This window comes from Eretmochelys imbricata, chromosome 1, assembly GCF_965152235.1.
Source record: "Eretmochelys imbricata isolate rEreImb1 chromosome 1, rEreImb1.hap1, whole genome shotgun sequence".
Taxonomy (NCBI): Eukaryota; Metazoa; Chordata; order Testudines; family Cheloniidae; genus Eretmochelys; species Eretmochelys imbricata.
The window spans coordinates 265,704,727-265,732,408 of record NC_135572.1 but is presented as its reverse complement, the minus strand read 5'-3'; the positions used below and the strand labels follow the sequence as shown (position 1 = coordinate 265,732,408).

The following is a 27,682-nucleotide window of genomic DNA, read 5'->3' as shown; positions in this document are numbered from 1 at the left end:
TCCTCCAGTATTGGAATGAGGCTCCCATTCACTTTCTTACCTTTCTTTTTAATCATGGCTTCCAACAATTTATCCTCCTCTTCCTCTCTGAAAGAAACAGTGGGAAACTGTTGAGATTCCACTCTGAGGACAACAGCCACAACATTGTTGGAAGAGAAGAGCTCCCCACTGCTCATGACCACTATGGTCATTGGTATCCCATAATCCCTTGCTACAGTTATGACATATTCCCCATATACACATACCAGGACAGACATCATCCAGAGATACACAGACACACACCATCCCCACAAATCAGTAGCATTGATTCACAGGAACAAGGAACGGGGGACCCTCCGGAAGTTCTGTCAGTAACAGTGGCATCATGGTGTTGCATTACACAGTACACGTTCACCCCATACAGGTGGGCTGCACCACCTTCTCCACTGTGTCACTCAGACAGGGCAGTAAAGGCAGCCGGGTTTTGGCCAGATCTCCCCCTTTCCACCATGTTACCTCTGCCGGTCCTCGTCCAGGCAGTTGACAATGGCATTACGTTGTTCAATAATGGTGACCAGCTCCTGCATTAGCACCGTCTCCCTCTCTCGGTCGTCATCCGTCCAGTCCTTAGCTACCCACCCCAGAAAAGACAGGGAGTTAAATGACTAAGTTTCCCTTGGGCAAGGAGCTCAGTGGAATGGAGTGCCATACAAGAGACCTGGGTTTGATTCCTGTCCTGAGCCTAGCAGATGACTCTGTGGACCTCTATACGAGGTTAGAATGATGGCCTCTCAATGCAGGGACTGGGAATACAGCCTAGACAGCATGCTCAGGAATTGGTGCTGGGGAGGGACTGCCTCGTTACTCAACAGCCACCCTGCAGCCACTTAAGGAGGAGTATTAATATCCATCAAAGGCAAGTCTCATTTGGTCCCTTTTACCCAGGGACTAGCCATGACTGAAGGTATAATGGGCATTGGGGGGACAGAGAACCTGCTCACGGTGGTGTTTCACCAGTACTAAGAGATTTACCTGGCTTATTGAGAAGGCACCGCAGTTCATACTCTACATCAGCCTGACGCTGCTCCAAGTTCTGCTGCTTATAACTGCAAAGAAAGAGAAACACCATCAAAAACCCATTGCAAGGCTCAGAGAGATCCCTCCGGAAAGCAGATGTCCTCTCTGGGAAGTGATCTCCATGGGGTCAGGTTTGAAAGTAACAACTGTGACCTTAGCCTTACCCATCAAGAGACTTGCAGTGAAAGGGCAGGAGCCTTGGCTGTACTCCCAGCAATGCTAGCCCCAGCCTCATCCAGTAAAGACTGATGTAGGCATGGTGGCTATAGGGAGCTCACAGGCTCTTACAGAAGGAGGTGCAGTGGGGAACACTGCAGGAGCACTGGCTATAGGGAAGCCCACAGCTCTTGCAGCTCCAGTCTCTGGGGAGTTCCAAGTACTCTTGGACAAAGAGTCAAATGTCTTCATAGATCTCTAGCCCCACCCCTTGACCAGGAAGCCTACCAGGGCCTTCTGGTAAAGCATCTCAGGTGGGAATAGGGAGCTCTTCCGTCCTCCCCAGCTTTGGAGGCAGCATGTCAGTGCATTCCCCCTACTCACATGTAGATGAGCTCAGACTCACGGCGCACCAGCATGTGCTTCTCGTGGATGAGCTTGAACCAGTCCACCAGCAGGCTGTCCTCGGGGCTGTCTGCCAGTCAAACCAGGCAGAGAAAGAATTCAGATACGCTCCTCAGGGCTTTCTGTCCACACAACGCAGCAGGCCAAGGCAGGCTCTGCCACGCTGGGGAGGGAGAGATTCACTTATAATCAACCTGACCTCATCCAGCGCCTGAACACATGAGAAGTGGAGTGAATTAAACAGTTCTCAGCCTCCCATGGAGAAGTGATGGTTCTGATCCATTTTCCTCATAGCCCAAGCCAGTTGGCATGGCCCCACCCTTCCCCCACTCAACTCCCTTGATCCTTCATCACCCTAGCCTTAAACAGAGAGCATATTACCACTACTTCTCCTTCCTCATTCCCCCCTATAATGGGTGGTACGGCCCTTACATCTTAAAATTCCCTGTCCTCTATGACACATATTCTCTTCCCCTCCCCCATCCCCACCCAACCCCCACGGTTGGTACAATCCATGTTACCATTCTCGACACTACGGAGTTTCTCCTCCAGTTCCACCCCTCGGTGCTCCAGCTCGTCCAGCCGCTGCTCAATGGTGTCCATCTCTCCGTAAATATCCTCCACTGGGACATACTGATCCGCCTGGACCTACCAAACCACACAAACAGGAACACCCATTGCTACGGGCAGCTGCTTTCCCTGGGCAGCCCTTGACCCATCTGCTCCAGCATCCTGCCTGGGGACCCCAACGCACTCCCTGACGGGCAGTGGAAAGAGCAGGGGAAACTAGCACTCTTCTGTGGAGGAGGGAGAGCAATGGGAGTGACCAACTCCCTCCCACAGGACTAACGCAGCATCAGAAAAAATCAAACATCTCCTGGGGGAAACCACCCTGCTCCATCACACACAGACTAATGGCACTGCTGGAGGAAGATGCACTTGCAGCCCACACATTAAAATCGCTCTCCATCGACAGCTCAAACTGGCCCCCAGTGATCTTGGGGGAGTGGATACCCTTTACCCCCCTCATTCAGCAAACCCCTCTTGTTCAGACAACTCCCTCCTGAGGTCTGGCTATTGGTGAATCAGGACATGCCTGGGGCAGAGACTGAAGGGACCATTTCGTTCCCCAAGTGGAGGGGAGAAGAGAGTGGGAGTCAAAGTCAGGCCCTGGGTGGCTGGTTCTAGGCAGTCTGGCCAACCTGCAGCTCCCAAAGGGAGCCACTACTGATGCAAGTCAATGTACACCCCTCTGAAGAGCCTTCTAGGCAGTGTGTGCGCACAAGGGGGCTCTCCACCCATCCTGCAGATCCCTCAACAGCCAGCCACACATCCCTCCCGCTGCTGGAAGCTAGGAAAGGAAATGGGGGTTCAGCAAGCAGAGCTGCAGTCCCAGCAGACAGTGCGGAGGTGACATTTGCCCCTGTGCTTCTCTGTCCCCTTTACCTTGCGTTTGATCAGCGGGAAGCCATGTCCTGGTGCAGGAGGGCGCGCTGGCTTGGATCCTTTTGGGGGTTTCTGTGCCGAGGGGGAGGTGACAGGTGACGACTTCCGGTTGAAGGGATTCTCTTTGCATGAAGACTGGGGAAAAAAAACAAGAAGATGATTTGGTGCCCAGGAGATAGCATGAAAGCAGATCCCAGGCAGGTTATGAACACTGAGCAAATGCCCTCTCACAAGAACTACCATACTGGAGCAGAGCAATGGTCCAGCTAAGCCACTATCCCCACTTCTACCATGGTGGAGTAGACAGCTGGTCCACCAGCCCTTGTCTACAGGAGCAAACTCTGCAGGTGTAATTCCCCACCAGTGCAGCTCCAGAGCATGGTTTGATACCAGAGTGCTAAAAACCACCCAAGTCCTGTCTACACCACAGTTTCTATATTGCTTCCATGCCGGAGCTGCATTGGTGGGGAACTGTAGCTACAAAATTCAAGAGCGTAGGCAGCCCTTTGGATACTCTGGTATCCTGTCTATGATAGCAGATACCCTTGGAAGCATCCAAGGCTGATATAAACCCCCAGAATGCATCTCACTGCATGATGGGAGGTTTGTCTTCCTAACTCCAACCAGTGATTAGCATGTCCCCTGAGGCATAAGAATTTATATCCCTGATCATTTTATCCTAGTCAGTGTCACTGCAGATACTATTCGTATCTGTATCAATATTTAGTCTTTTTCGATCACACTAAGTCATTTCCCTCAGTAATGTCATGTGGCAGTGAGTTCCACAGCTTAATCATAAACAGCATGAAAAGCTATTTTGCTTTGAGCAGTGTTTTCATTTGTTTTGATTTGTACCATGAGGCAGGGTGAATAAGAGCATGATTACCATTTACCTAGCACTTACCCCACCAGACTGTGAGAATCTTAGCTCTGGCTCTGCCTGACCTGGCTCTTGGTGGTCACATTTTGTGCCAACAATGGTGCACAAATGGGTCGAGAGCAGCATGTTCCTACTGAAAGCCAAAGTACAGAGTCTCACCACTTGGTGGTGCCAGAGCTGCTTTGGGGTGAAAACATCACCATATGATAGCAGAGAGTTGGAGACTTGTAGCCTGACCCTCAGCTCCAGCGTGGAGATGTCTCCAGGTGGAGAGGTGGAAAAACAGCAAGCAGCTCAAGACCAGAGGCCTATTGGCAAGGGTGGGTTTCCGCTCCCAAAGGGCACTGAAGGGCATCTCCTCTGGGCGTCCTTGGAGGACAGGATGATTGTTGTGATGAGGGATGGGGAGGGGTGGGAGAAAAGGAGGAATTAGGAGAAATGCACCAACCTACCTTCAGCTGCGGCTTGGGCGATGGGGAATTCTTGGGGCCTCCTCCACCTGTGTCTGAGGCCAACAGGGTGGGTGTGGGACTAGCACCAGCAGGAGGCTTGGGGGGCAGTGGGCTGGGGCTGGTCTTTAAATTGCTGGCAGAAAAGCTCCTGCTGGTTTGCTGAGCTCCCCCCTGTGCCTCCCCACTGGAGCTGGCCAGCTCACTGGAGGAAGAGAAGGAGGAGTTGGCAGACAGGCTGGCTGGGGCTGCGGGGCTGTCACTGGAGGAGACACTGGTGAGTGGAGTGTCTGCACAGGAGATCTTGGAAGCAGCCGGCGCATGGACTGTGGGTTCGGAGGAGCTCTTGGGCACTGAAGCCTCATCCAGGTCACCAGCAGCCTTGGCTGAACACTCGGAGTTGATGCTCTCAAGGCTGAGGGCAGGTGATGGGGTGCAGGAGGATGGCTCTGAGTGAGAGAGCCTGGAGATGGGGTGGTGAACTACAAAGGAAAGAGAGAGGTCAGAGGGGAACGGGAAGTAACAAATACCCACACACACACACCAGCTACAGATGGAGACTTCAAGAGGCACCTTCAGGAGCGAGACCCCTCAGACCCCAACCCTGTGAGGCTGGATGGGAAGCAGGATTTGGTAGCACAGAGCCCAGCCAGCTGGCATAGACATTAGGATTTGCCCTGCCTGCTGGAGAGGTGAAAGCGCCGGGGCTGCCTATCCCTGGTGTCCAAAGGGGACAGAGACAGGAGTTTTGTGTAGGATGTTCTGGGCATGGAACTGTGTGGGAGGGACTCACCTAGGGGGGAGGCGCTGGGTGCTTGTGGAGCCGGACGTTTCTTTGTCTTGGGGCTGCTGGTGGGGGTGATGCGGTACCAGGGATGAGTGGGTTTTGTCGTGCTCTCACTCTGATCCTGCTTTGGCGTGCTCTTTGGTGTTGCACCTTCCTCCTCCTCCTCCTCCTCAAAGGGGTTGTAGGCTTTGGGCTCCCTGCTGGCGGATCTGCTCTCCCTTTCCCTCCCTTTCCCCTGCTCCTCCTCTTCCTCTAAGGCCCTCGTGGGGGTCTCCTGGCCGCTGCCTGGTGGGGGAGGAGCCGGCTTCCTCTTGGGCTCTGGCTGGACCAACGCAATCCATGGAGGGTCCTTTGGTCTCACAGCAGCTCCCGCTCTAGATGAAGAGAAGAGTGGGGCCAGGGAGGGAGAGCGGATGAGGACGACACATGGAAGAGAGAATTCACGACAAACCAGGTAGGACATTGCTCATAAGGGGGAAAACATCAGGTTAAGGCTCCCCCTGCCTTCTCTCTGCAGAGCACTCACCCCCAGAGACAGGCTGAGGGTATGACTGGGCGCGTGGGTTCACAGGCTGGGGAAGCACAAACCTTCCAGCCTCACTAACGAGGCTGGGAACCAGAGATCTGTGCCCTGATTTCACTGTCTGGCAAACAATATTAATTGGCCAGTCCCAGGAAATGAGGACGGTCTCCCATCCCCCATTCGCACCACAGCAAGAAAGATTAAACTATCTCCCACCCCTAGTGGACATGCTGCTAATGGCTGGGGGCCGTGGGGTTCATAAGCAAATAGCTCCAGCCAGCTGGGCTGTTTATTGGGATCTTTGGGCATGCTCGCTGAGCTGGAGAATTGCCCCTCCCCCAGCACGAGTCACTTCTCTTTACACAATGAGTTGGGGAGGGGGATGCAGTGGGGGCAGTTCACTGAATCAGTTTTCAGCCAATAATCAATTCAAGAAAATGTCACAGGTGCCCAACTGCCCCACTGCTCACTGAAGCAGGTGAGGTGCTTTTACTCGTTATGTGCCTCAAAGTTTCTCTCTCTTTGAAATGGGGACAATGATACAGACCAGTGTTTGCAAATCACTTGGAGATCTTTAGACCAAAAGCATTGTATAGGTGCAAAGTGTCACCATTACAGCCATACGCACAAAACAGAAACCCCTGCCCAGGAATGTTCCCCAGTGGAACATTCCCCCAGGCAGCCAAGCATTTCCGCCTCCCCAGCTGTTCAGTGTTGCCAATTCAGGGTGGCTTGGAACCCTGAATACATCAATCAAATTTAAAAAATGTTATTAAGATGATGTTTAAAAAAGCGAACAGTACAGAGTTTAAGCGCAGAAGTTTCTGGTTATCAGGGAATAACATACAGATTATCAAGGGGTGCAAGTTCAGTTTAAGATCGGATGGCATAAGGAATACATAATCTGCAATATCCCCGATTGGGGGTAAAAGGTTAACGGGCCAAAGTACAGACATTGAGATACGAGTACTAAATGTGTTCTTTGCCTTTCCACAGCCCCTTTCACATGAAGATCTCCAAGCGCTTTACAAGTCTTCCTGAATGGCAGACACTGCACTATCCCCCCCAGGTACAGATGGGGAAAGGCTGGCACAAGGAGAGAAGGGACTTGCTCTAGGCCAGTGGTTTCCAAACAGTGGATTGCAGGAAGGTTCAACACGGGTTGTGGGCCCAGTGCAGAGGGGAGGCCCCAAGAGGGCGGCTGGAGGGCAAAGCCGCCCTGCATTCATCCCACAGCAGCAGCTCCTGTCCTACAGGGCTGGGGCCAGCTCCCCACTTAGGTTTGGCCCAGCTGCCCCTCTGTCATGACAGGGTGGACTGCAACCCCGAGCCACAAATTGCAACATCTGGGGTGGGGAGTTGGGTCCAGCCCCACGGGACAGGAGCCACCACTGGAGGGTGTGTGAGGGATGGGATGTTCTCCAGCCAAGACCTCCCCTCCACACTGGGCTGGGGGATTAGGGTCATGGTGCAAGGGCAGATGGAGCTGCTGAGGGTAGCTGGTGATCCCTCGGTGGGGCGAGGAGGAGGCAAAGGACACTGGTCTATGATTCTTCCCCACTCCCAATGGGTGAGTTGCAAAAGAGACCAAATGGAATTGGTGAGCGGGCTCAGTAAAATGTCTGGGAAGCACTGCCCTAGCCCCGCACTGAGTCCCAGCCTGGAACAGAACTGGGGTCTCCCCAGGCCTTAGCCACAAGGCCCGCCCTCCCCAATGCCAGCTGATCAGCCAGGGCAGGGTGGGGCTGGAAGGAGAGGTTATGAGTTAACCACATGCACAATCCCTTCTGTTCTATATGGTTTCAGGGCAAGCCAAAGGACCTACCGATCTGAGGAGGTGGGTCTCCCTCTTGGTTTGGGGACTGGGGGGCCAGGTTCAGGTACCCTACCTAGACAGGCAACGGGAAAGATACAGGACACACGGTAAGAAAACCAAAAGGCCATTAGGAAGCAGATGAAAAGCTCAATGGATTTCCTGTTGTCTTCTGGCTGCTCCTGCTCTCTGCAGATCCCACAGCATTTTCTCCCTTGGCACAGGGGTGTCAGCCGCAGCACGCAGGCCAGATTCCAGCCTGGGTGATCTTGTTAACCCAAACACACCCCTTGCAGCTGCCCTCACTCACGCCTCCTGCAAGCTGTGGAGTAGTGCTGCGGAGAGTGGCTGTTAACACGCCATTGAGACACTCTGTCAGGCCCAAATACTGCGTACCACTAGGGCACCAGACCCATCTGCACTACTCTGCCCCTTCTGGGGGCAGCTGGCAGATTGAGGCTCAGCGATCGAGACCAAGGTTCGATCAGAGATCTGGGGGTGTCACTTTGAGAGGGGCTCAGGCATCTCTGAGCCTCATCGGGGACAGAGGCTTTGCTGAGCGTAAGCTGCACTGCAATGGGGAAATGGGGACCACCGCACACGACATCCTTGCACCTTCTTACCATTCACCAGGCCAGGTCCTGGCTCAGAGGCCTCACTCTGCAGGTTGGATCTAGGCCGAGGGACGGGGTGAGAGCTTGGTGGTGACGGGGCTGCTGCGTCTGCGCCCCTCCTTGGGGCGGGGGTGGGACGAGTGTCCTTGAGCCGTCCATCCAGTGGGCTGGCTTTGTCCTGGCTGGGCACTGGTGGTTTGCTGGGGAGAGGAGGCCTGGGTGGAGTTTGGGAGCAGGGCTCAGAGCGGAGCGTTTCGTTCTCTGCACGGACAGGGGACACTGCTGTCTCTGCTCCATTGGGTGCGTGGCCCTTCTCCGCTACATCCGCCTCCTTCTCTCCTGGTGGGTGGCTCTTTGATGCAATTGCCAGGGATACTTGGACACCGTCCTCTTTCCCCTCCTCCTCGGGGGGGACATCCTCACCCACAGTGGCTGCCCCAGCCTCAGTCCTCTTGCCCAGGTGCTGAAAGTCAGGACTGGGCCTGCACTCCGTCCTCCCACTCAGGCCCAGTTTGCCCCGGTGCTGGGTGCACACAAAAGTGCCCAACTCTGGCCCAGGCTTATAGGATCCAGGGAGTAGTGTGCTGGAACATTCCTTACACCTGCCAGAGAGAGACACAAACTGTCCTGAGAGGGTGGGAAAAGGGCCTTCTACAAGAGGGAAGATTTAAAAGGCTGAGGGAGGGAGGAAGGATGGCCATATGGTTAGTGCACTAGACTGGGACTCGGGAGACCGGGGTTCAGTTCCAAACTCTGCCACAGACTCCCTGGGCAAGTCACTCAATCTCTCTTTGCCTCTGTCCATTGTCTATAAAATGGGAATAATAATCTTTCTTTCACCTTTTCCCATATTTAGTTAGACTATAAGCTCTTCAGGGCAGGGCCTGTCTCACTACTTGTTTGAACAGGGCTCTCTTGGCACTACCGTAATACAAATCAGGAATAAGGAAGTTAGCCCTGCTCGGGCTGGTATGTCCTTACTATGTACAATGAGAGCCAAAAAGAAAAGCCCACTCAAGCACTCACTACCACAAGAGCTGAGCTGGTTGATTCCAGTTGGTTTCAGTGCAGCTGGTGGCTGTAAGATCAATTAGGTGCCAGGGCACTCAGGGCTCTTGTAGTGACATCTGGTTTACCATTGCTTACGCTAAAATCTAGAGAAATAAGCTCAAGACTGAGGGAGGATGCAATGAAATTAAAAGGCAGAAAGTTTGAACATGGAGAAAAGAGGCTATTTTTACCTCAATTAACCCATGGAACTCACGGCTGCAGGATATTACTGAGGCGAATCACTCAAAACAGTCAATAAAGAATGAGAAGTTGCTAAAGAGAACATTTGGAGATACAACATGTAGGGTAAAGTTACCAAGGTCTCAATCCTCAGTCTTCAGGGTATGAGACAGCAACAGGTAGAAATCCTCTTCCTACCATCAGACAGTACTGCACAGGGATATGTATTAAGAGTTTGTTTTGCCTTCCTCTAAAAGCTCCTGTCATTAGACACGGCTGCAGACAGGCTCCTGGACTGGCCTACTGGTCTGTTCCAACACCTCAGTGTCAGTGTTCTGACACACACAAACACACAGACAACATTAATCTGGTGGCTACAGGTCAACTCAGGCAGGGAGGGGTTAATTTGGGGCTCGGGGTGGTTTACCTGACGCACTGGCGGCGGTACAGTTTGCCTGTGCTGAGGGGCAGCGATGGAGGGTTGCTCTGGGCCTGGGGGCAGCTTACCTGACGCACTGGCGGCGGTACAGTTTGCCTGTGCTGAGGGGCAGCGATGGAGGGTTGCTCTGGGCCTGCGGGCGGCTTACCTGAAGCACTGGCGGTGGTACAGTTTGCCGTCGGCCAGGTAGCGCTGAACCAGGTGGACGTGCTGGTGGCAGGCCGCACAGGTGCTGCTGAGCGTGTTGCGCTGGGATCGCTCCGCCAAGCCTTCGGCAACATCATCCTGAGGCAGAACACAAGGAGAGTGCAGACTGGAGGGGCAGCAATCGAGACAGAGTGTATTTCAAATGGAAGCTCTTTGGGGTAGGGACTGTCTTTTACGAAGCGTCTGTACCACACTCAGCACAATGGGGTCCTAATCCTGACTGGGGCCACAGGCACTACTGCAGTAAAAGAAGAGAGATCTGCTCAGCAGCTGAACTTCGGGTGTAACCCCACCCAGAAGAACAGGACAATATAAAGAAATAGCAATTATCTCACCCCCGACATTTAGGTTTCAGCCCACCCCCTGCCAGTCCCGGAGAAAGGGCTGTCCCAATCCCCCAGCCCAAACCCCAGGAAGGCTCCCTGAGTCCTGTCCCAGCACAGAATGGACATCCTCATCCTCCTTCCTAACCATTGCCCGATCCAGGAAGGGAAGAGGTGAAAGGGACATTTCTAACCCCTACCCAATTCAGGGGCTTCAGTCACAGCCCTAGTCCATCCCAGGGAAGAGACATCCCTGCCTGCTGTTGAATCCTGAGGCAGAGTTTTGGGAAGGGAAGGGCAAACCCCTGCCCACACCCATCCCAGTGACTGTGTCCTTACTCCATCATCCCCAAAGGGAAGGGTCTTGGGGTTACACAGGAACCTTTGGCTTCTCAGAGAACAATCTTGCATTGCACGCTGCACTTTCTTCCCCCTCTTCACTGAATGAAGCAGGTGGTGAGCAGCATTTAATTCCCAAGACCTCCAGAGAAAGAGAATTCCTCAAGCTGAACCCTTCTCCCAATGTAACCCACCACAAAGCAAAACACACACCAAAACACACACATTCACTCACTCACTCTCATGTCCCAGAGAATCACAGAATATCAGGGTTGGAAGGGACCTCAGGAGGTCATCTAGTCCAACCCCCTGCTCAAAGCAGGCCCAATCCCCAACTAAATCATCCCAGCCAGAGCTTTGTCAAACCTGACCTTGAAAACCTCCAAGGAAGGAGATTCCACCACCTCCCTAAGTAACCCATTCCAGTGCTTCACCACCCTTGTAGTGAAAATGTTTTTCCTAACATCCAACCTAAACCTCCCTCACTGCAACTTGAGACCTTTACTCCTCCTTCTGTCATCTGCTACCACTGAGAACAGTTTAGATCCTTCCTCTTTGGAACCCCCTTTCAGGTAGCTGAAAGCAGCTCTCAAATCCCTCCTCACTCTTCTCTTCTGCAGACTAAACAATCCCAGTTCCCTCAGCCTCTCCTCATAAATCATGTGCTCCAGCCCCCTAATCATTTTTGTTGCCCTCCACTGGACTCTCTCCAATTTTTCCACATCCTTCTTGTAGTGTGGGGCCCAAAACTGGACACAGTACTCCAGATGAGGCCTCACCAATGTTGAATAGAGGGCAATGCCCCTACTTATACAGCCCAAAATGCCACTGGCCTTCTTGGCAACAAGGGCACACTGTTGACTCATATCCAGCTTCTCGTCCACTGTAACCCCTAGGTCCTTTTCTGCATAACTGGTGCCTAAACATTCGGTCCCAAGTCTGTAGCATTGCATGGGATTCTTCTGTCCTAAGTGCAGGCTCTGCACTTGTCCTTGTTGAAACTCATCAGATTTCTTTTGGCCCAATCCTCCAATTTGTCTAGGTCCCTCTGTATCCTATCCCTACCCTCCAGCATATCTACCTCTCCTCCCAGTGTAGTGTCATCTGCAAACTTGCTGAGGGTGCAATGCACGCCATCCTCCAGATCATTAATGAAGATATTGAACAAAACTGGCCCCAGGACTGACCCTTGGGGCACTTCGCTTGATACCAGCTGCCAACTAGACATGGAGCCATTGATTACTACCCGTTGAGCCCGATGATCTAGCCAGCTTTCTATCCACCTTACTGTCCATTCATCCAGCCCATACTTCTTTAACTTGCTGGCAAGAATACTGTGGGAGACCGTATCAAAAGCTTTGCTAAAGTCAAGGAATAACACATCCACTGCTTTCCCCTCATCCACAGAGCCAGTTATCTCGTCATAGAAGGCAATTAGGTTAGTCAGGCATGACTTGCCCTTGGTGAATCCATGCTGACTGTTCCTGATCACTTTCCTCTCCTCTAAGTGCTTCAGAATTGATTCCTTGAGGACCTGCTCCATGATTTTTCCGGGGACTGACTTGTGGCTGACTGGCCTGTGGTTCCCCAGATCCTCCTTCTTCCCTTTTTTAAAGATGGGCACTACATTAGCCTTTTTCCAGTCATCCGGGACCTCCCCCGATCGCCATGAGAATGCAACAGACCGTCTGTTTGGATTCCTCTCATTGTGCCAGATGCTCACTCAGATGCTCCATTGATGAGTACAGTGCACAGAAAGTTGAAAGATGGAGTTAACCTTGCTACAATAGATGAGGTACCTGTGGTGCTGGGGTGCTCTCCGCTGCAGGCACAGGCTTCTTGGGAGCTGGCAGAGGGGGTGATGAGGCAGCAGCCGGGTGCCTCATGGGCGGAGGGACTCTGGCTGGAGGGAGAGAGAGAGAGAATCAGAGCAAAAGGGGAATCAGCCACTGACAGAAGTGGATGATTCATCCAAAGCACATGGTGTAGGAAAATCATCTGGCCTTGTGACCCAGGATGGGACCTCACCACTTTTTACACCTCAGTACCTGTTCCAGGAAGGAGGGAGAGGCATGGGCTAATGGATTAGCCACAAGACTGACAATCAAGAAGCCCTGCATTCTAATCCCAGCTCTGACGACTCCCTTCTTTGGCCCTGGGCAAATCACTCACCTCCTCTATGCCTCAGTTTCCCCATCTGTAAAATGGAGATAACACCACTTAACTATCTCACAGGGTGTTGTGATGATCAGCTAGATAATGCTTAAAGAATATAAAGCACTGGGTAAGTGCTAAGTATTATTACAGCCCCCTGGGGCTCACGCTCCTGAGTGCAGACCTCAGGATATGACAAAACCCCTACTACAACCAGGGCTGACACTCACTAACACCTGGAGGGAGGGGAGCACCTGTAGTCTGTTAACACGTGGACGGAGTCCTCAGATCGGACACAGGGTCTCTCTTGAGAAGGGCTGGTGTGCATATTAGACAGGAGGAGGTTTACTATAAGCTGTTATGGGCTGGGGGGTTAGATCAGGGGAGTAGAGCTAGGAAGGATGAGTGGGAAGCCCAGCTCCCTACAGGAAAGATGCTCTGTTGGGCAGCTGGCACTAAGCTTCTTATCACTCCAGTTCCCCCCGCCCTTTGTTCACTGTTCAAGTGGGACCAGTGAGAGCCAGGTACCATCCAGGGCACCCTGAAGTACAACAGCACCTGTGGCTGCGATGCCTATCCCCAAAGGAAGATGGAAACAAGGGAAGATCTGGGTACTCTCTCCTCACCAACTTCCTGGCCATGAGACCTACTTGCCCTCCCAGCTGTTGCTGGGCTATGAGAATGGTGATTAACTCAAGCATACTTTCTGCTAACTTAAGGAGGCCAAATCACCCCCGCTCCTCCCCAGTCACTTCCTGAAGTGGCACATTCCACAGGAATGCACTGGGTTGGAAAAGGAAGCACTGGGTTGGAAACAGGAAGCTGTGATGAGTTCACTATCCGAGTGGAGAGGGACAGAGGACACTGCCACAGTGAGAGATTGCAAAAGCATGGTTGAGTTCCCTTAAATAACACAGAGGGGGTCAGGGCGGAAGCTGGAAGGATAGGCCGTAGCTCTCACCTTGGTTGGGGCTGGTGAAATGGTTGTAATACTGAGACACGTAGGTCATGATGCTGAGGCAATCGGGGACCCCCATGGAGACCATGTCGTTGGGATCCAGCAGGGCGGGGATCCCCAGCTCCCGCTCTGCCAACTCAAAGGCCTGTGAGAGTTCCAGAGAGGGAGGACAGGAGTTAAAACTGAAGCCCACTGGAAAACCAGGATGGATAAAAATCAATGATTTTTTAAAAATTTTTTTTAAAAAATCGGATTTTTTGGATAAAATGCTTTTTGAGGAAAAAAACCTATCTAAAGATAGTTAATTAAGATATATCTTTGAGCTATAACATCTCAGCATGAAATAGGGATTATAAATTCTAATTCTATAGTATGAGACAATATATTCATGTAATGTTTAAGAAAAGTTTTGTAAATGAGTTCAAATAGTTCATGGATTAGGGACCCAGTTGTATGGGGTTCCAGTGGCTTCTGTACAGATTATTTAGGTTGATCTTTCTATCTACCCAATGGGACTCAGTGCTCAGTCTAGAAGATACCATCAGAGATGCTTAGTTTTGCAGTTCTCAAACTGTGGATTTGTGTCTCCAGAGATAACATGCTTGTTAACAGCAAAAATGTTTTTAAATATATAGAGGTGAGAAATAACAGACCTGAACCCTACTGTCCCTCTGCTAATTTGTGTACACAGAGACAATCCCTTACCTCTCTCTAAAAGTGAAAAGTTTCAAAAAGTTCAATGAATAGAAGATTGTTGGGGGTGGAATAGATCTGGACAAGGAGAAGAAGTCTGGAGTTAAATGTGAGAAGCAAGGGACATATGCTTGTTTTGTTAAAATATTATGTTTGCTGTTGAAGAAAAAAATCCACAATACTTAACATTGTTGTTTTAGTTAAATAAAACAATTTAAATGTCTGTCTGGTGATGTTCTTCTCCTAGTACAGCATAGCAAGAAAATTCTCCAAATATTAATAATTATCCTGTTGAATTGGAGATAGTTCACCTCCCAAAATGACGTCATAAATATCTGCTTCAATTACTTCTGATAAATGAAATAACCAAACAATCATTCATTTTCTGATACAGCTGTAAAACTAATCTGAAAAGTTTTCAAAATAAATCACTGTTTAAAAATGTATAATGTGTACCTTCTAAAAATGAAACCTACATCTATCTCTGAGTTGTGAAGAATATGTATTAAGGTTATAATAACCAACAAGAATGCACTTTTATGTAGAAATCCATGATTAGATCGAGTCTTCCTGACTAGTGATTTAAATCATGATTTAAATCAATTTGATTTAAATCAAATCCACCCTGTGGAAAACAGAGGCTCATGCACATACTTGCATATCAGAGGAAATAAAAAGGAGGGATGGTTAGTGATGGAGGTGCCCTTGTTCTCAGTGACCCTCCAGCCATCACCCCTCCCCTCTCCTCTCACCCCTGCTATACCACCCAGTGTGCTTGTTCTATCATGTTCCCAACTCTTTCCAGGAAGTCTCCTCAGAGTTATGACCTGAGGGGGGAGAAAGCAAGAAGTTCAGTCTCCAGTCTCCCACCTATAACATGGCCCAGTAGTACTACGTGGGACAGTGGTTTCAGCCAGGTGGGCACTTGCCACACTAGGAACCGTGCCAAGATTCCAGTCTCATCTTCAGAGATGAAGAATGATCTTGTGGTTAAGGCACTGGATGGGGGCTGAGGGTTCAATTGCTAGCCCCATCTGAGACTGCCTGTATGACCTGTGGCAAGCCCTGGAATCTGTGTGTGCCTGGGTTCCGTTCCCTCTCTGCGAAATGGGGACAACAATACTGCCCTGCCTCACAGCAGTGTTATGGGGAATATATCCATTACTATGTGTAGGGTGCGCAGATACTACTGGGATGGGGGGCAGATCAAGTACCTTCATGGACAGATAAATTCGTGGTCAAACAGGACATCTGCCAGCCAGGAATAATGAGGCCCAGCACACAGGACATGGTTGGACTCTGTGGTGCCATCAAAGCTTGCCCAGCAGAGGGAGCTGTTGCCCTCACTGCAGCGAAATATCTGTGCTTGCTGTTGCTTCTCTGGCAGCAGCCCAGATGTCTGTAGCTGACCTACTGCATCTTTGCCCTGAGATAGGATTGCTGAGGCCTGCTACTTTGCCATTCAAGTGCCTCAACCAGGGTTGGCAAAACAAACCCTGAGATAACATAAAGGGGCTCACAAATACTCTACAGGCAGAGCCAGACAGCAGAAGGGCTAAGGGTCTAAGCAGACTGACTGTGGAAGACAGCAGGGCTAGAATCCCATTGTGGGAGTATAGTGTATGGGAAGCTCTGAGATTGAATGAACCCCAAATGTTGTAGCTCAGTTCATGGGAGTGTGTGATTATTTCGGGCGAACTCCTGGGATCCCCAGCTGCTCCTCTGACTTGTTTTCGTTTGAACCCAAGCCTTCCATGAGCCCTGGTGATGCCTATGTTCCATGGCTCCTTGACTTTCCAGCTCTCTCCCATGTCACATATTGTCAGACAACCTCACCATTCCATTCTCACTGGATTCCTGTTTACACTCACTTGGTAGCCACAAGGGGATCCAAGCACATTCCACCACTAACCTCTCAGGCCAAAGGGGAACAAATAAGCATATTTCTCCAACCCCAGTGAGCACCAAACAGTGGGGCTTGCTGGAGGAGATGGGGCGGTGAGGGAACACTGCTTCACTGAAACACTATCATCCCCAGGACACCATATTCAGTCCTGTTCCATGGAGGGCACTCCTGGGATCATGTCTTCTCCTAGAGCAGTGGCTCTACCTGGCACCACACCACTTCTGGGACCATCACTTCACCAGAAACTGTGCTGGCCTCAGGAATGTCCCTCCCCTAGGATCATACTGCCCTTTGGGCCACCAAAGCCCAGGAATCGCTCTTTCCTCAAGCGTGATACTTCACTAGCCGCTCCGGTTGTGGTTTGTGTGTATCTAGCACCTTTGCTGTGCATCCCATCAAACAAAACTTGAAAACATCTACCAGTCGTTTACTTGTCAAGACATGAAAGTCCATCCTGGTGAGAAACCCAGCTCTCGTGCCACCAGCTGCTGGGAAGTATGAGGATGCTGTCCCTAGACCATGCTCAGGGGCTCCATCTTTTATGTCAGCTTCTGGCTAGTGTCTGATAGATGTGAAGCTCCCGCTCTGCCATACCTTTAGCTGCTGAGAGACAGGAGCTTTCTCTCTCTCCTTTCTCCTCCAGAGCCTCCTGGCTGCTGTGAAGAAGGAGGGTCTCCACTAATTTAAGCCAACCCATGCCTCCTGGCTGTTGCAAGGAAGACAGGGAAGATGTGGGTTGTGAGTTCAATCCTTGAGAGGGCCATTTAGGGATCTGGGGCAAAAATTGGGGATTGCTCCTGCTTTGAGCAGGGGGTTGGACTAGATGACCTCCTGAGGTCCCTCCCAACCCTGATATTCTATGTGGTCACTGATCTTCAACTCTACTCTCAGCCTCTGGTTTTTGGGCCTTCCTCCCCTGTCACTAACTCCAGTGCCTGCCTCTACTGCAAATGATAGCTTTTCCAAGGAGCGCTGTGAAGCTGACAAGAATCTAGACAGCTGTACTGATGCCCATGAGGTTGGGAACAGCAGCTGTGAAACTAACCAGACACTGGTTAGCTTCAATCTTCAGCTGTTTGGCAAAGTTCAGAACAGCAGAAACAATGGAACTGTCAAGATGCCACCACATTGGTTTCCCACTTGGAAAGTTATCTTGGCAACGACAAACTAGAAGCTTATATTTTCTTTAATGGAAGCTTAGAACGTGCGAAAGAAGACACTTTAGGTCCCCTAACTCACCCAGGTAAGCTTCTGCCTTATCCAGAGTGAACAGATTGCCTTGTACAGATGACTCCCACTACATCCCCCAGCCCTCGAGTGCACATTATGCCAACACTGCGTACTCTATCATGTTATTTCCCACGTCCATGACTCCCTCTTTCCCTCAGTGCAAGGCGTCAGGGGGACTCACCAGGTGGTTGTTCTCGTAGACATTGTCCTTGGAGAGTGAATCAAAATCTCTGGAACAAGAAAGCACAGAGGATTGATATGAGAAAGGGGAGGAATGGCTCTGCAAGACACCACAAACAGGTTCAAGGGACAACCAATATTACAAGGGCATTTCAACAACAAAAAGCCTAACTCCCAGACAAACAAAACCTTTCTTAAAGTAGATTTAAGACTGCAAACAGGGCAAGAGACCATAAGAGAATTTTGTTATTTGAAAAAACACAAAGGGCTGAAAGCCAGGAAATTCAGACTTTATCATCATCATCTGTATTCCAATAGCACCTAAAGGCTCCAGCCAGTATTGAAGCCCCACTGTGACAGAGTAGAAGATTTAAGATTACGCATCAAAAAAAACCCCAAACATGGAGAAATACAGAAAAAGTGTCCCAGACTACAACAACTCTGCCCTCATCTCCCCAACACCCCCATCTGAGGCAGATGATCAATCAAATACAGTATTGCAGCTAGATAAAATGTTAAACACTGGATGCCTTGCTGACTCAGACAAGAATCTAGGCATCTGGGAACACTTTAAACCATAGCATACTCTGGCATTTCACATGCAACTGTAGACAACTTAAATCATAGCCAGTGGAGCATATATGTAGCCTATCTGCAAGGGTTTAAAATATCCTGTGCCGGGGAGGCCCAACCAGTGTGGAGAGTAATGGGTTAAAATGGTTGTAAGATTTCCAGTACCTGGTGTGAGGAAAATATAGGATAGGAGTTGCATATGTCTGTGGTGTGCATAAGAAGTGTAATGACAGCATCACTTTGTGCTTTTTACAGCACCGTCCAGCTGATGATCTCAGCATTCTACACTAAACAATGAACTCTGCATCACAGCATACCTGTGAGGTAGATAAGTATCATCTCCATTTTACATACGAGGACACAAGCCCAGAAATTAAAGGTCAGAATGGGCCACTCTTACTTACATTTAGTACTTTAACCCAGGAGGAATCTTACGGGTTGTGGCTACACTGAAAACAAAATGTCCTCATCATTACTGTCCCAGTTTAGCTTCACAACAAAGCTTAGTGCAAAGACAGGCAATAAGACTACTCCCAGCATGAGAACGGATGGAAGAAAGTCCCTTAGTGACTTTCCCAAGGTTGCACAGGAAATCTGTGAGAGAGACTGAAATAAACCCCAGTCACAGTCTCTGACACAGCAAGAATATACTTCCTCTGCTCAGAAGCAAAACATTGGTGTTGCTGTTCTCACCAAAGACCGGTGGAGTTGGAGGCTAGACCCTGGTCAAGCAAGTGGCACATACAGATGCGTCCACACACACCCCAACCCGCATCCCCATGTATGCTGAGCATTGTACCTTGTAATGGGAGGATGTGGGAATACAAGGGCTGAGTTAAGGTTATTTGATGTATTTTAGCTCTTCGTTTTCATATTTGGCATTTTTTTCTATCATCCATAACCTTAACTTTGGATTTACTGGCTCACAGCTGTCTGTGTGGTTTATTTTTAAAGACAAGGGTCCATACAGGTGTTTTCCCCATAAATATTTATGATCATAACTCAAACTAAAGGGCTTTTTTGGTCTGGGAATTCTTTGTTCATTCTGTTTTTCTTAAAAACAAGAAGCTCAGCAACACGAGAGAAGTGACACGAGACCAGAGTGAAGGCTGACTGGAGTATGTTAACTTTGTATCTCCCTTTTCAAAAATAATAACTGTCATTTGAATTTCCTAGCTTTCCTTGTGTACATGATTGGCTTGGAAACTGGGCACTGGTTTTGGTGGAGTTTGTAGCAACCATAGCACTGGCCAATGAGGAGCATCCAAAGCCAGACCAAATACAAAATAATCTTCACCCCTATCCCTAATCTCTTCTGCCAACCCAAAACCACTTTATTCAGACAGGCCCATTCTGCTTGGATGGGTGAGGTGTGCATGTGAAAAGAAGATGATGATGAGCGTTACCAAAGATTGGGAGTGTGAAGACACAGGTTGCTTTGCTAGTAAGGCAGGGTGGAAGGGTCTCAACTTTGATTGCAGAGAATAAATTCCACAAACACTATACTCCACTTGGTCTCCTCCCTCAGATCTACATGGTGAGAAAGTAGCACACAAATGGTGGATAGGTTTCAGCCCATCCCCCTCTTTTCCCGTCCCTCACACTCCTTCTTTTAGATCTCCATAATATGGCCCTGAGGAGCCCGAGTTCTGCTCCCTGGGGCACACAACAGCACCCAGGGAGGGAATAACTAACACAGATTGGGGTAGGGCCTTCCAGTGCATTTGGGTGCTGCAGATCAGTAAGCCTCCAGTAAAATACACCCCTTTAGCTTTATTTGGCGACTCCTGGATTGAAATACCAGAATTTAGAATTTCACAACTATCTGGCACCTCACTAAATACATACCACTACTTTGGCATCAGCCTAAGGCAGTCCCATAATACCTGATTCATGGGAATACTGTCCTGATGAAGCATCTGTATTACCATTCCTCATTATTAAATCAGTTTCCTGGAAGACATCCCAGGAGCATGATTGCCCTGATTCAGCAAGTCCCAACAAAGCAGAACACACTTGGAGTCATAATTTCCATGGATATAGCATCTTTCATCCAAAAGTGCTTTGCCAACTACATAGATACAGCAGCAGTAGTGGCCTCTGTGGTTTAGGACAGCAGCCAACAAGCCCACAAAATATTGGGAGCCAGGGGGCATTTTGTACAGCAAATACTAGAGCAAACTCCTGTATTTTTCCAAAATACATTGTGGGCTCTTTAATGGCCACACATACCAGGGAGGACTTCAGCTTTTAAGACCCTGTCTGAAAAATCCACACAGCATACTGCATAGAAATCTACCTCTCTCAAAGAGGAATAGTTGAGCTGACCCTGCCGGGATTTGAACCGATGACTCGAAGCAGACTATATATTTCAGATCTGATGTTGCTATGGTGTGTCCCTCCTTCTCCTCTCGTTTTCAATGTACGTCTACTTCTCTCTCTCCACCAAAAATGCCGAGGCCAGACATTGTCCTATTCTTTCGGTGTCTATACCCTGAAAGTCTCCCTCCACAACCTCTGCGCAAGGCAGCAGTGCAAGGAAATGGGAAGAGATGTTCATTCTCCCACATACATAGCTGCTTCCTGCTTCACCAAGCTGCAAGGGAAGCCCACTAAATACTTAGATTGTGCTTTAGATTTTCAAAGCACTGACCAAGCATTAGCTAATTAATCCTCTCAGCCCCCTGTGAAGTAGGGCTGGGTATATTATTCTAGTCTTACAAATGGGGAAAAAGAAGTTAAGTGTCTTGCCCAAGGTCACACTCACAGTCTGTGGCAAAGCCACAAATTGAACCCAAATTTTCAGAGTAACAGCTGTGTTAGTCTGTATTCGCAAAAAGAAAAGGAGTACGATGAAGTGAGCTGTAGCTCACGAAAGCTTATGCTCAAATAAATTGGTTAGTCTCTAAGGTGCCACAAGTACTCCTTTTCTTTTTCCAAATTTTCAGAATCTCAGTCCAGGTCTCAGCCAGGAGACTGACCTTTGTTGCCCATTTTACAGGTGGGGAAAACAGGCACAGAGAAACTGAGTGACTTGCCCAAGGTCACAAAACCAGTGAGGGTCAAAACCAGAATTAGAACCCACATCTCCAGACTCCCAATCCTGTGCCTAGCCCCAGAGACCACAGTACCCTAGCAGCAAATTGCTTAGGCTCATCTTTTTAACACCCCTCTGTTTTGGTGCCCAACTTCAGCTATCTTGGGCCAGATTCTAAAGGTGCTGAGCACTTGCACCTCTCATTGCTTTTTTTAGACTCTCCTTGCTTCCAAAAGTCTTGTCCCGTTTGCCTGAAGCTTTCCAGGATGGTGTAACTACACCCAGCAATAAGATCCCACCTGTGGAATTTCAAATTAATTGGACTCGTTTGAGTGGACTTAGGAGAGCAAGGATGGAAACTAGCTTTAATTTCAACAATGACAAGAGACAGGCTATGGTCTCTGCATAATTTCATGAAAAGGCATCACATCCCTCTTCTCAAACAGCTTGGAGGTGAAGGGGAAGAACTTGTCAAGACAAGTACATCTCACCTGGGCGTACAGCAGCTGTTCTGGGCTGAACACTCAGACACCCCATGCAGCAAGAGCATCCATATAATAGACAGGCTCGATGCTTTACACATAACTGATAGATAAATAGGAGAGACACAAACTGAGACACTCTAGAACCAGGAGAAACCCTACGGAGCAGAGCGCTGGGTGAGCATTACTACACAGGAGCGAGTTCCATGACTGAGCGCCATCCACCTCAGCACAGCCGCTGCATGCATATGCTGTTTCACACCCTGATGGAGCTGGAACGTGTTAGCATACGAATGCATGTGTATCCAGAACTTCAGGGTCTCTTGGGTTCACACCATTGCAATCGGCTTGAGCAGCAGCAGCACAGTTGTCTGAAAGCGGCTGGAATGGCCCATCACGTTGGAAGCCCATGCAACTGTAGTAGAAGGCTATTCACAATTACCAGCCAGATCCTATTACCAAGAGGATTGAAGGTGCTTTATAAATACAATTTAGAAGAACAGGGGGAATGCTTTTGCTCTGCTGTCTGAGAGATTTATTACTCCATATCCTTGAGTTTCCAAATCAAGACATGCTGAAGCGGCTGAAATCAGAGGAGATGACACAAACCCTTCAACCACCCCTTGAAAAATTCTTCCTTAACTTGCTATGTCCTTGTAAGGCCCTAGGTCTGTCTTTACAATACAGTTCACTCCACTTAACTGAGATGCTCTTAGTTAGGACATCTGCCAGGGAACAGATTTGAGCCCACTGATATTTAAGAGCAATGACCGCTGCTTAAGGGGATGGTAATTCCACTTAACGCAGAAGCCTTCAGATGACTTCGGGGTGCTTACTGTAGGGTTTTGGGTATCTCACTTTCATGCTGGCCCTGTTGGTTTGCTTTTCAGCCCCTCAATTGCCAAGATAAATGCAAAAATAAAAACAGTATGAATTGCTACTCATCCCTGTTTTAGTTTGCATCTTCCACACTAGTGACCCACGGTGAGCATTGTGCAGGTGACTCCTGAAATAGGCAGGCAATAGACTTGATCTCTAGCCCACCTGTTCAGATAGCGCCTTCTCATGGGTGGTGGTTGGAGCCCCCCTTCAGGGAGGCTAGCCCCGGCTCCGCCCCTTCTGCCCGCACCTCCCACCCCCGCAGCTGGAGCCCTGAGACACCCCACACACACCTGGAGGAGCCCCGAGAGCAGCCCCCCGTCAGACAGAGTAGCCCTCTGAGCTGGCCAGAGGCCCAAGCGCCACTTCCCCCAAATTGGCCAGATCCAGGGAGATTACTGATGAACCCAGGGAGCTGGATAGCACATACCGCCTCCTCAGCTGCCCCGGAACCTGCATGGGGCATAATAAATCAAAAAATTCCCCCCAAAAGCCCGCAAATGGGGGTCCAGCAGCTGCAGCAGCGCCAGGGGTCTATTATACCCATCGCCCATGTGCCTTCTCCTAACTACATGGGCCCGTTCTGCAACAGGATGTGTGCTGCAGCTCCTCAGCCACATTAATATTAAAACAGTGTCTCCTGTTAATTGGGTAGCAATCTTTATTGGAATAGAAGGCCATCCAGAGGGCACCTAAACAAAAGAGGAGTCTATTGTGCTAAGCAACCTCAGCTGGGGTGGTAAGAAAAATGCCTTGGTTGTGGAAGGAACATGCAGTGCTGTATGTCAGATTTAAGACACTTGCCTATGGGTGAGAAGAAATGTGTATACTGGGGGCAAGGGGAGAGCATCAGATCACTAGTCGCAGCAAAAACTGGAACAGACAGGTGGTGGATTTCTGAGCTGGCCACAGCATGCAGCTTGGGGGAGGAGTGGAAATCATCTCAGCTGCCTATCTGGTTATATGGTTTCTCCAGGAGGAGAGCATCACCCCCAGCAACACCATTTCCAAACTCACCTGTCTCTGTCCCTCTCATTAATCTGTCTGTCAGTCCATCCCCTTCTACCCTAGAGCCTCCTGCAAAATTTAGAATACTAAATTCCAAGCCAGTAGCATGGTGGGAAGCCCTAGTGGCTATTTTCCACTGTCATCACCACTCGTTTCTGGTGTTCAGCGCAGCATTATACTAGTTAAGCCTGCACCTGGCACTCCCCTAACCCAAGATCAGAAAGTCCCCCACTGAAGCAGCATGCCCTCCTCCCTGGCACTTAATCAGACCAAGAAGAAGCTGAATCAGCACACAACCCTCCTCCACTGAAAAATATGCATACATACGGAATCACAGGAGCCTAGGAAGGACATCTGTTAGGTAACAGTTGTCCATCCCTCATTCCTGGCCAATGCAGGATCATTTCCTACAGCATATTCTCCAGCGCTTTGTCCATACATGCTCTGCATTTATAAACAGTTGTTGGAAAGGAAGAATCTTATTGACTGAGATAGCACTGGGAATTTTCAAAATAAATGCAAAAATGCCTTAGCCAACAGAATAGTGCATATCAGACACAAGCTGCAGTAATACTGTCTAGGCCCATTTTGGGGACGACAGGGTATGGGATGGTATTAGGAACATCACTTCCCATTTACTTCCTACTGTCTTGGTCAGATTATCCTGAAGGATTTGATAGTGACAGTTCCAGAGATAGGGGTTAGGGCTCCTTCCCCAAGCCTCATTTTTATTTTTATTTATTTTTTCAAATAAGAGAGTAATTTGTCCTGTGATTAGCACAGGGGACTGGGAATCAAGAATTCTGTGTTTTATTCCCAACTCTGACTGGATAATGTGGGCAAGTCACATAACCACTCTGTGCCTCAGTTTCTCTCTCTGTAGAACGTGGGTAATAAACAACAGATACTCGAAGCTTAATTCATGGGGTTGATAAAATGTTTTCAGATCCATGGATTAAAGACCTTAGACACATATAATGTATTATTAGTATTAAATTCCAAGGGATGCGGCTGTTCAGATGCAATAAATGTGAAAGAACCGCATTTACAGTCCAGGAAATGCTTTAAAGGTGCTCCCACACACAAACACCCAGGAGCCAGTCTCCAAGCATCCCACCCCAGAGCGCTGCCCCTCTGGCCCAGCTCCCCCTACTCTCCTTAAATCCCAGGACTAAAAGACACTCCGTTAACGCCCTTTGTCAACCCCAGAGGCAGGAGGGGTCCCAGAGCTTCCTGCACATCTGGGTGTCAGGGCCACTTCCCCTATAGCCCAGGTATGAGGATGGCTCCCCGGTACCTCTGCCCCATGGAGCTGGGGGGCCCTAGGCCCCCTTTCCCCTATCCTAGGGCGTTTCTCGGTGGCCCTACCCCTCTGTCCCAGGGTCCCCCCAGTCCCTCAGGGTTCCCGGGTGCGGTCTTCCCCGCCCCGTGAAGGGGCCGGGGCGGCGCCCCCGGGCGGCCGGGCGGGGGCCGGGTCGGGGCTCAGGCGAGCCCGGCGCCGCTGGGCCTGGTGCAGCTCCCGCCCCGGTACTCACAGCAGGTCGGGCCGGTGCCGGTGCAGGATGGCGCAGAAGGCCAGGCCGTCGCGGAAGGAGCTGCTGAGGTCGCGGATCTCCACGCCGGGGTAGCCCTCGCACTGGCGGCGGCACCAGGCCTGCAGGGCGCCCCGGGGACCGGACATCAGGACAGATCCCGAGGTCAGGGCGCCGCCGCCGAGGGGAGCCGCATGGGGGGCGGGCAGGGCTCCGCGCTCTCCGGCCCGGGGCGGCGGTTCGGGCCTGGGCGGCTGCCGGGAACGGCCTGCGGGCTCCGGTCCCTGCGCTCGGCCCCGGCGGGCGGGGGGCTCCGCCTGCGGGGCGGGGATCGCAGGGCTCCGGTGCCGCGGCTCCGCTGCGCCCCGTGCCCCGCCGCGGCTCGCAGCTCCCTCCTACCCCCTGCGGGCGCCGGCTGCGCCTCCCTCCCCGCGCCGGGCTCTGCTCAGACCTGTCCCCGCCGCTCCTCCGCCCAGCCCCGCGCCCCGGCTCTGCCTCGGCCCGAGCCGCGGCGGGGAGGGTCCCAGCCTGGCACCGGCCATGGGGCAGGGCCCGGGCGCTCGGCATAGCCTGGGACCAGGGGGAGTGTCCCGCATTGCCACCCGGTACCTCGTGTCCAGCTGTCCCTGGGCATGTCCGCTGTTTGAGCACGCCGGGGGTCTCGCAGCGAGCCATGGAGGGGAGGGGGACGTGCCAAGGGGCTCCCTGAGTGCCTGCTATTAGCCACGGGGGGCTTCCAGCTCTCCTGGCACTGAGAATAATAATAGAGCCAAAAGGAAGGTGGGTGAGACAATAGCTTTTATGGGCACAATATCTGTTGGTGGGAGAGACACGCTTTGGAGCTGCAGGGAGCTCTTAGGGCTGGGAAAGGTTCTCCCCTATCTCCCCGCCTGAAGCCGCTCAGCTACGTGCAACATATAAGTATAGTAAGGTTTCAGAGTAGCCGCCCTGTTAGTCTGTATTCGCAAAAAGAAAAGGAGGACTTGTGGCACCTTAGAGACTAACCAATTTATTTGAGCATGAGCTTTCGTGAGCTACATGCATCCGATGAAGTGAGCTGTAGCTCACGAAAGCTTATGCTCAGATAAATGTGTTAGTCTCTAAGGTGCCACAAGTCCTCCTTTTCTTTTTATAAGTATAATAGTTACCACTTGTATTTTAAGGGACCATTCAAGGTAGAGTGGCCCTTTAACACTTCTGCAATCATAGGACAGAAAGGGGGATGGGGGGGGGTTAATGGGTTACAGATAGTTACATCAGAGGGGTAGCCCTGTTAGTCTGTATCCACAAAAACAAGGAGGAGTCCAGTGGCACTTTAAAGACTTAACAGATTTATTCAGGCACCGGTCTCCATATTGTTTGTAATAAACCATCAATCCAGTGTTTCTGTTCAGTCCATGATTTTTAGTGTCTAGCAGAGTAATGAATTTAAGCTCTCAGGCTCATCTTTGGAAAGTGTTGTGCAGGTTTCCTTTGAGGATGAAGACCATACTGAGAATAAAATTTATTTACCCTCTGTATACAGCCCCATAGGTATGCATGGTGCTTACCAGATAATGAAGTCACAGGCCCAACCCAGGGAGTTTACAGTGTCAGTTAAAACCGTGTACCTGGGTATCTGGTAGCAGGCGTGGTGTGTACGTCAGCGGGGGATGCTGGAAACCAAATCAGAAACTGGTTAGATGAGTGAGTCTGGAGTGGGGTGTGACTCAGATTGGGTGCGGTAGGGCGTGTGCTTTGTTGGTGCTGTTCTATGCAGATCCTTCCCTTCACACTTACTAACCCAGGGGAGAAAAATGGACTGCATCCATTACTCAGGAGCCTGGCAGGGATGGCCTAATTTGAGCTCCTTCCCTAGGGCAGCTGGAGAGAACAGCAGGATTTTGTGTAACAGGCGCTCTGGCTAAACAATAGGGATATTGTGGTGTGTTTGGCGCCAAGGGAGGGAGAGGAGAGTGGGTGGCTTGGAAATCCAGGATATATTATGTGTCCCCCCTTGCACATCTCACAGGGCCTGAAACATTCTGCTGCCATAAGCAAACCAGTAACTCTCCTGAACTCCCACACTCTTACTGGGCTGCAGCCAGCCAGCCAATTATTAAACATTTTGCTGCCCTAGACAGCTACCAGCCCTGCCTCCTCCACGCTTCGGGCTTGTTCTTCGAACTCTCTAGGCATTTGCTACCTAAGAATGGAATGTCCTGATTGAGCATGTTTTTGGTCTCAGCCTAGTATTAATAAAGCATACCACTGCAAGCCACAATTCCTTTAACAATCTGTTGGAGCCTGCTCTGTGTGCTGCCTTCAATGCTTTCCAGTGTGCTAGAAATATTTAATTGCCCATTCTCCACAGACGGGGTGAACAAAAAAACAGGGGCAGAGT

General features: G+C 50.3%; 1 protein-coding gene across 2 annotated transcripts in view; it reads right to left on the bottom strand.

The window, feature by feature from the left end:
- MICALL1 (MICAL like 1) overlaps positions 1–25,828 on the bottom strand; it is a 29,547-nt gene extending 3,719 nt beyond the window's left edge. The window contains exons 1-15 of one of the 2 annotated variants that reach the window (XM_077829578.1): positions 25,303–25,828; positions 17,790–17,838; positions 13,783–13,924; positions 12,467–12,570; positions 9,947–10,083; positions 8,139–8,731; positions 7,528–7,591; positions 5,186–5,553; positions 4,396–4,874; positions 3,064–3,198; positions 2,139–2,265; positions 1,597–1,687; positions 1,012–1,085; positions 496–610; positions 41–87 (exon numbers count right to left, since the gene is read on the bottom strand). In XM_077829578.1, the coding sequence (XP_077685704.1) occupies positions 41–87; positions 496–610; positions 1,012–1,085; positions 1,597–1,687; positions 2,139–2,265; positions 3,064–3,198; positions 4,396–4,874; positions 5,186–5,553; positions 7,528–7,591; positions 8,139–8,731; positions 9,947–10,083; positions 12,467–12,570; positions 13,783–13,924; positions 17,790–17,838; positions 25,303–25,448 (2,671 nt within the window). In that variant the 5' untranslated portion in view covers positions 25,449–25,828. The remainder of the gene's footprint in view (positions 1–40; positions 88–495; positions 611–1,011; positions 1,086–1,596; positions 1,688–2,138; positions 2,266–3,063; positions 3,199–4,395; positions 4,875–5,185; positions 5,554–7,527; positions 7,592–8,138; positions 8,732–9,946; positions 10,084–12,466; positions 12,571–13,782; positions 13,925–17,789; positions 17,839–25,302) is intronic. The other variant, XM_077829588.1, reaches the window with a different exon arrangement.
- Between the last annotated feature and the right edge of the window lie 1,854 nt (positions 25,829–27,682).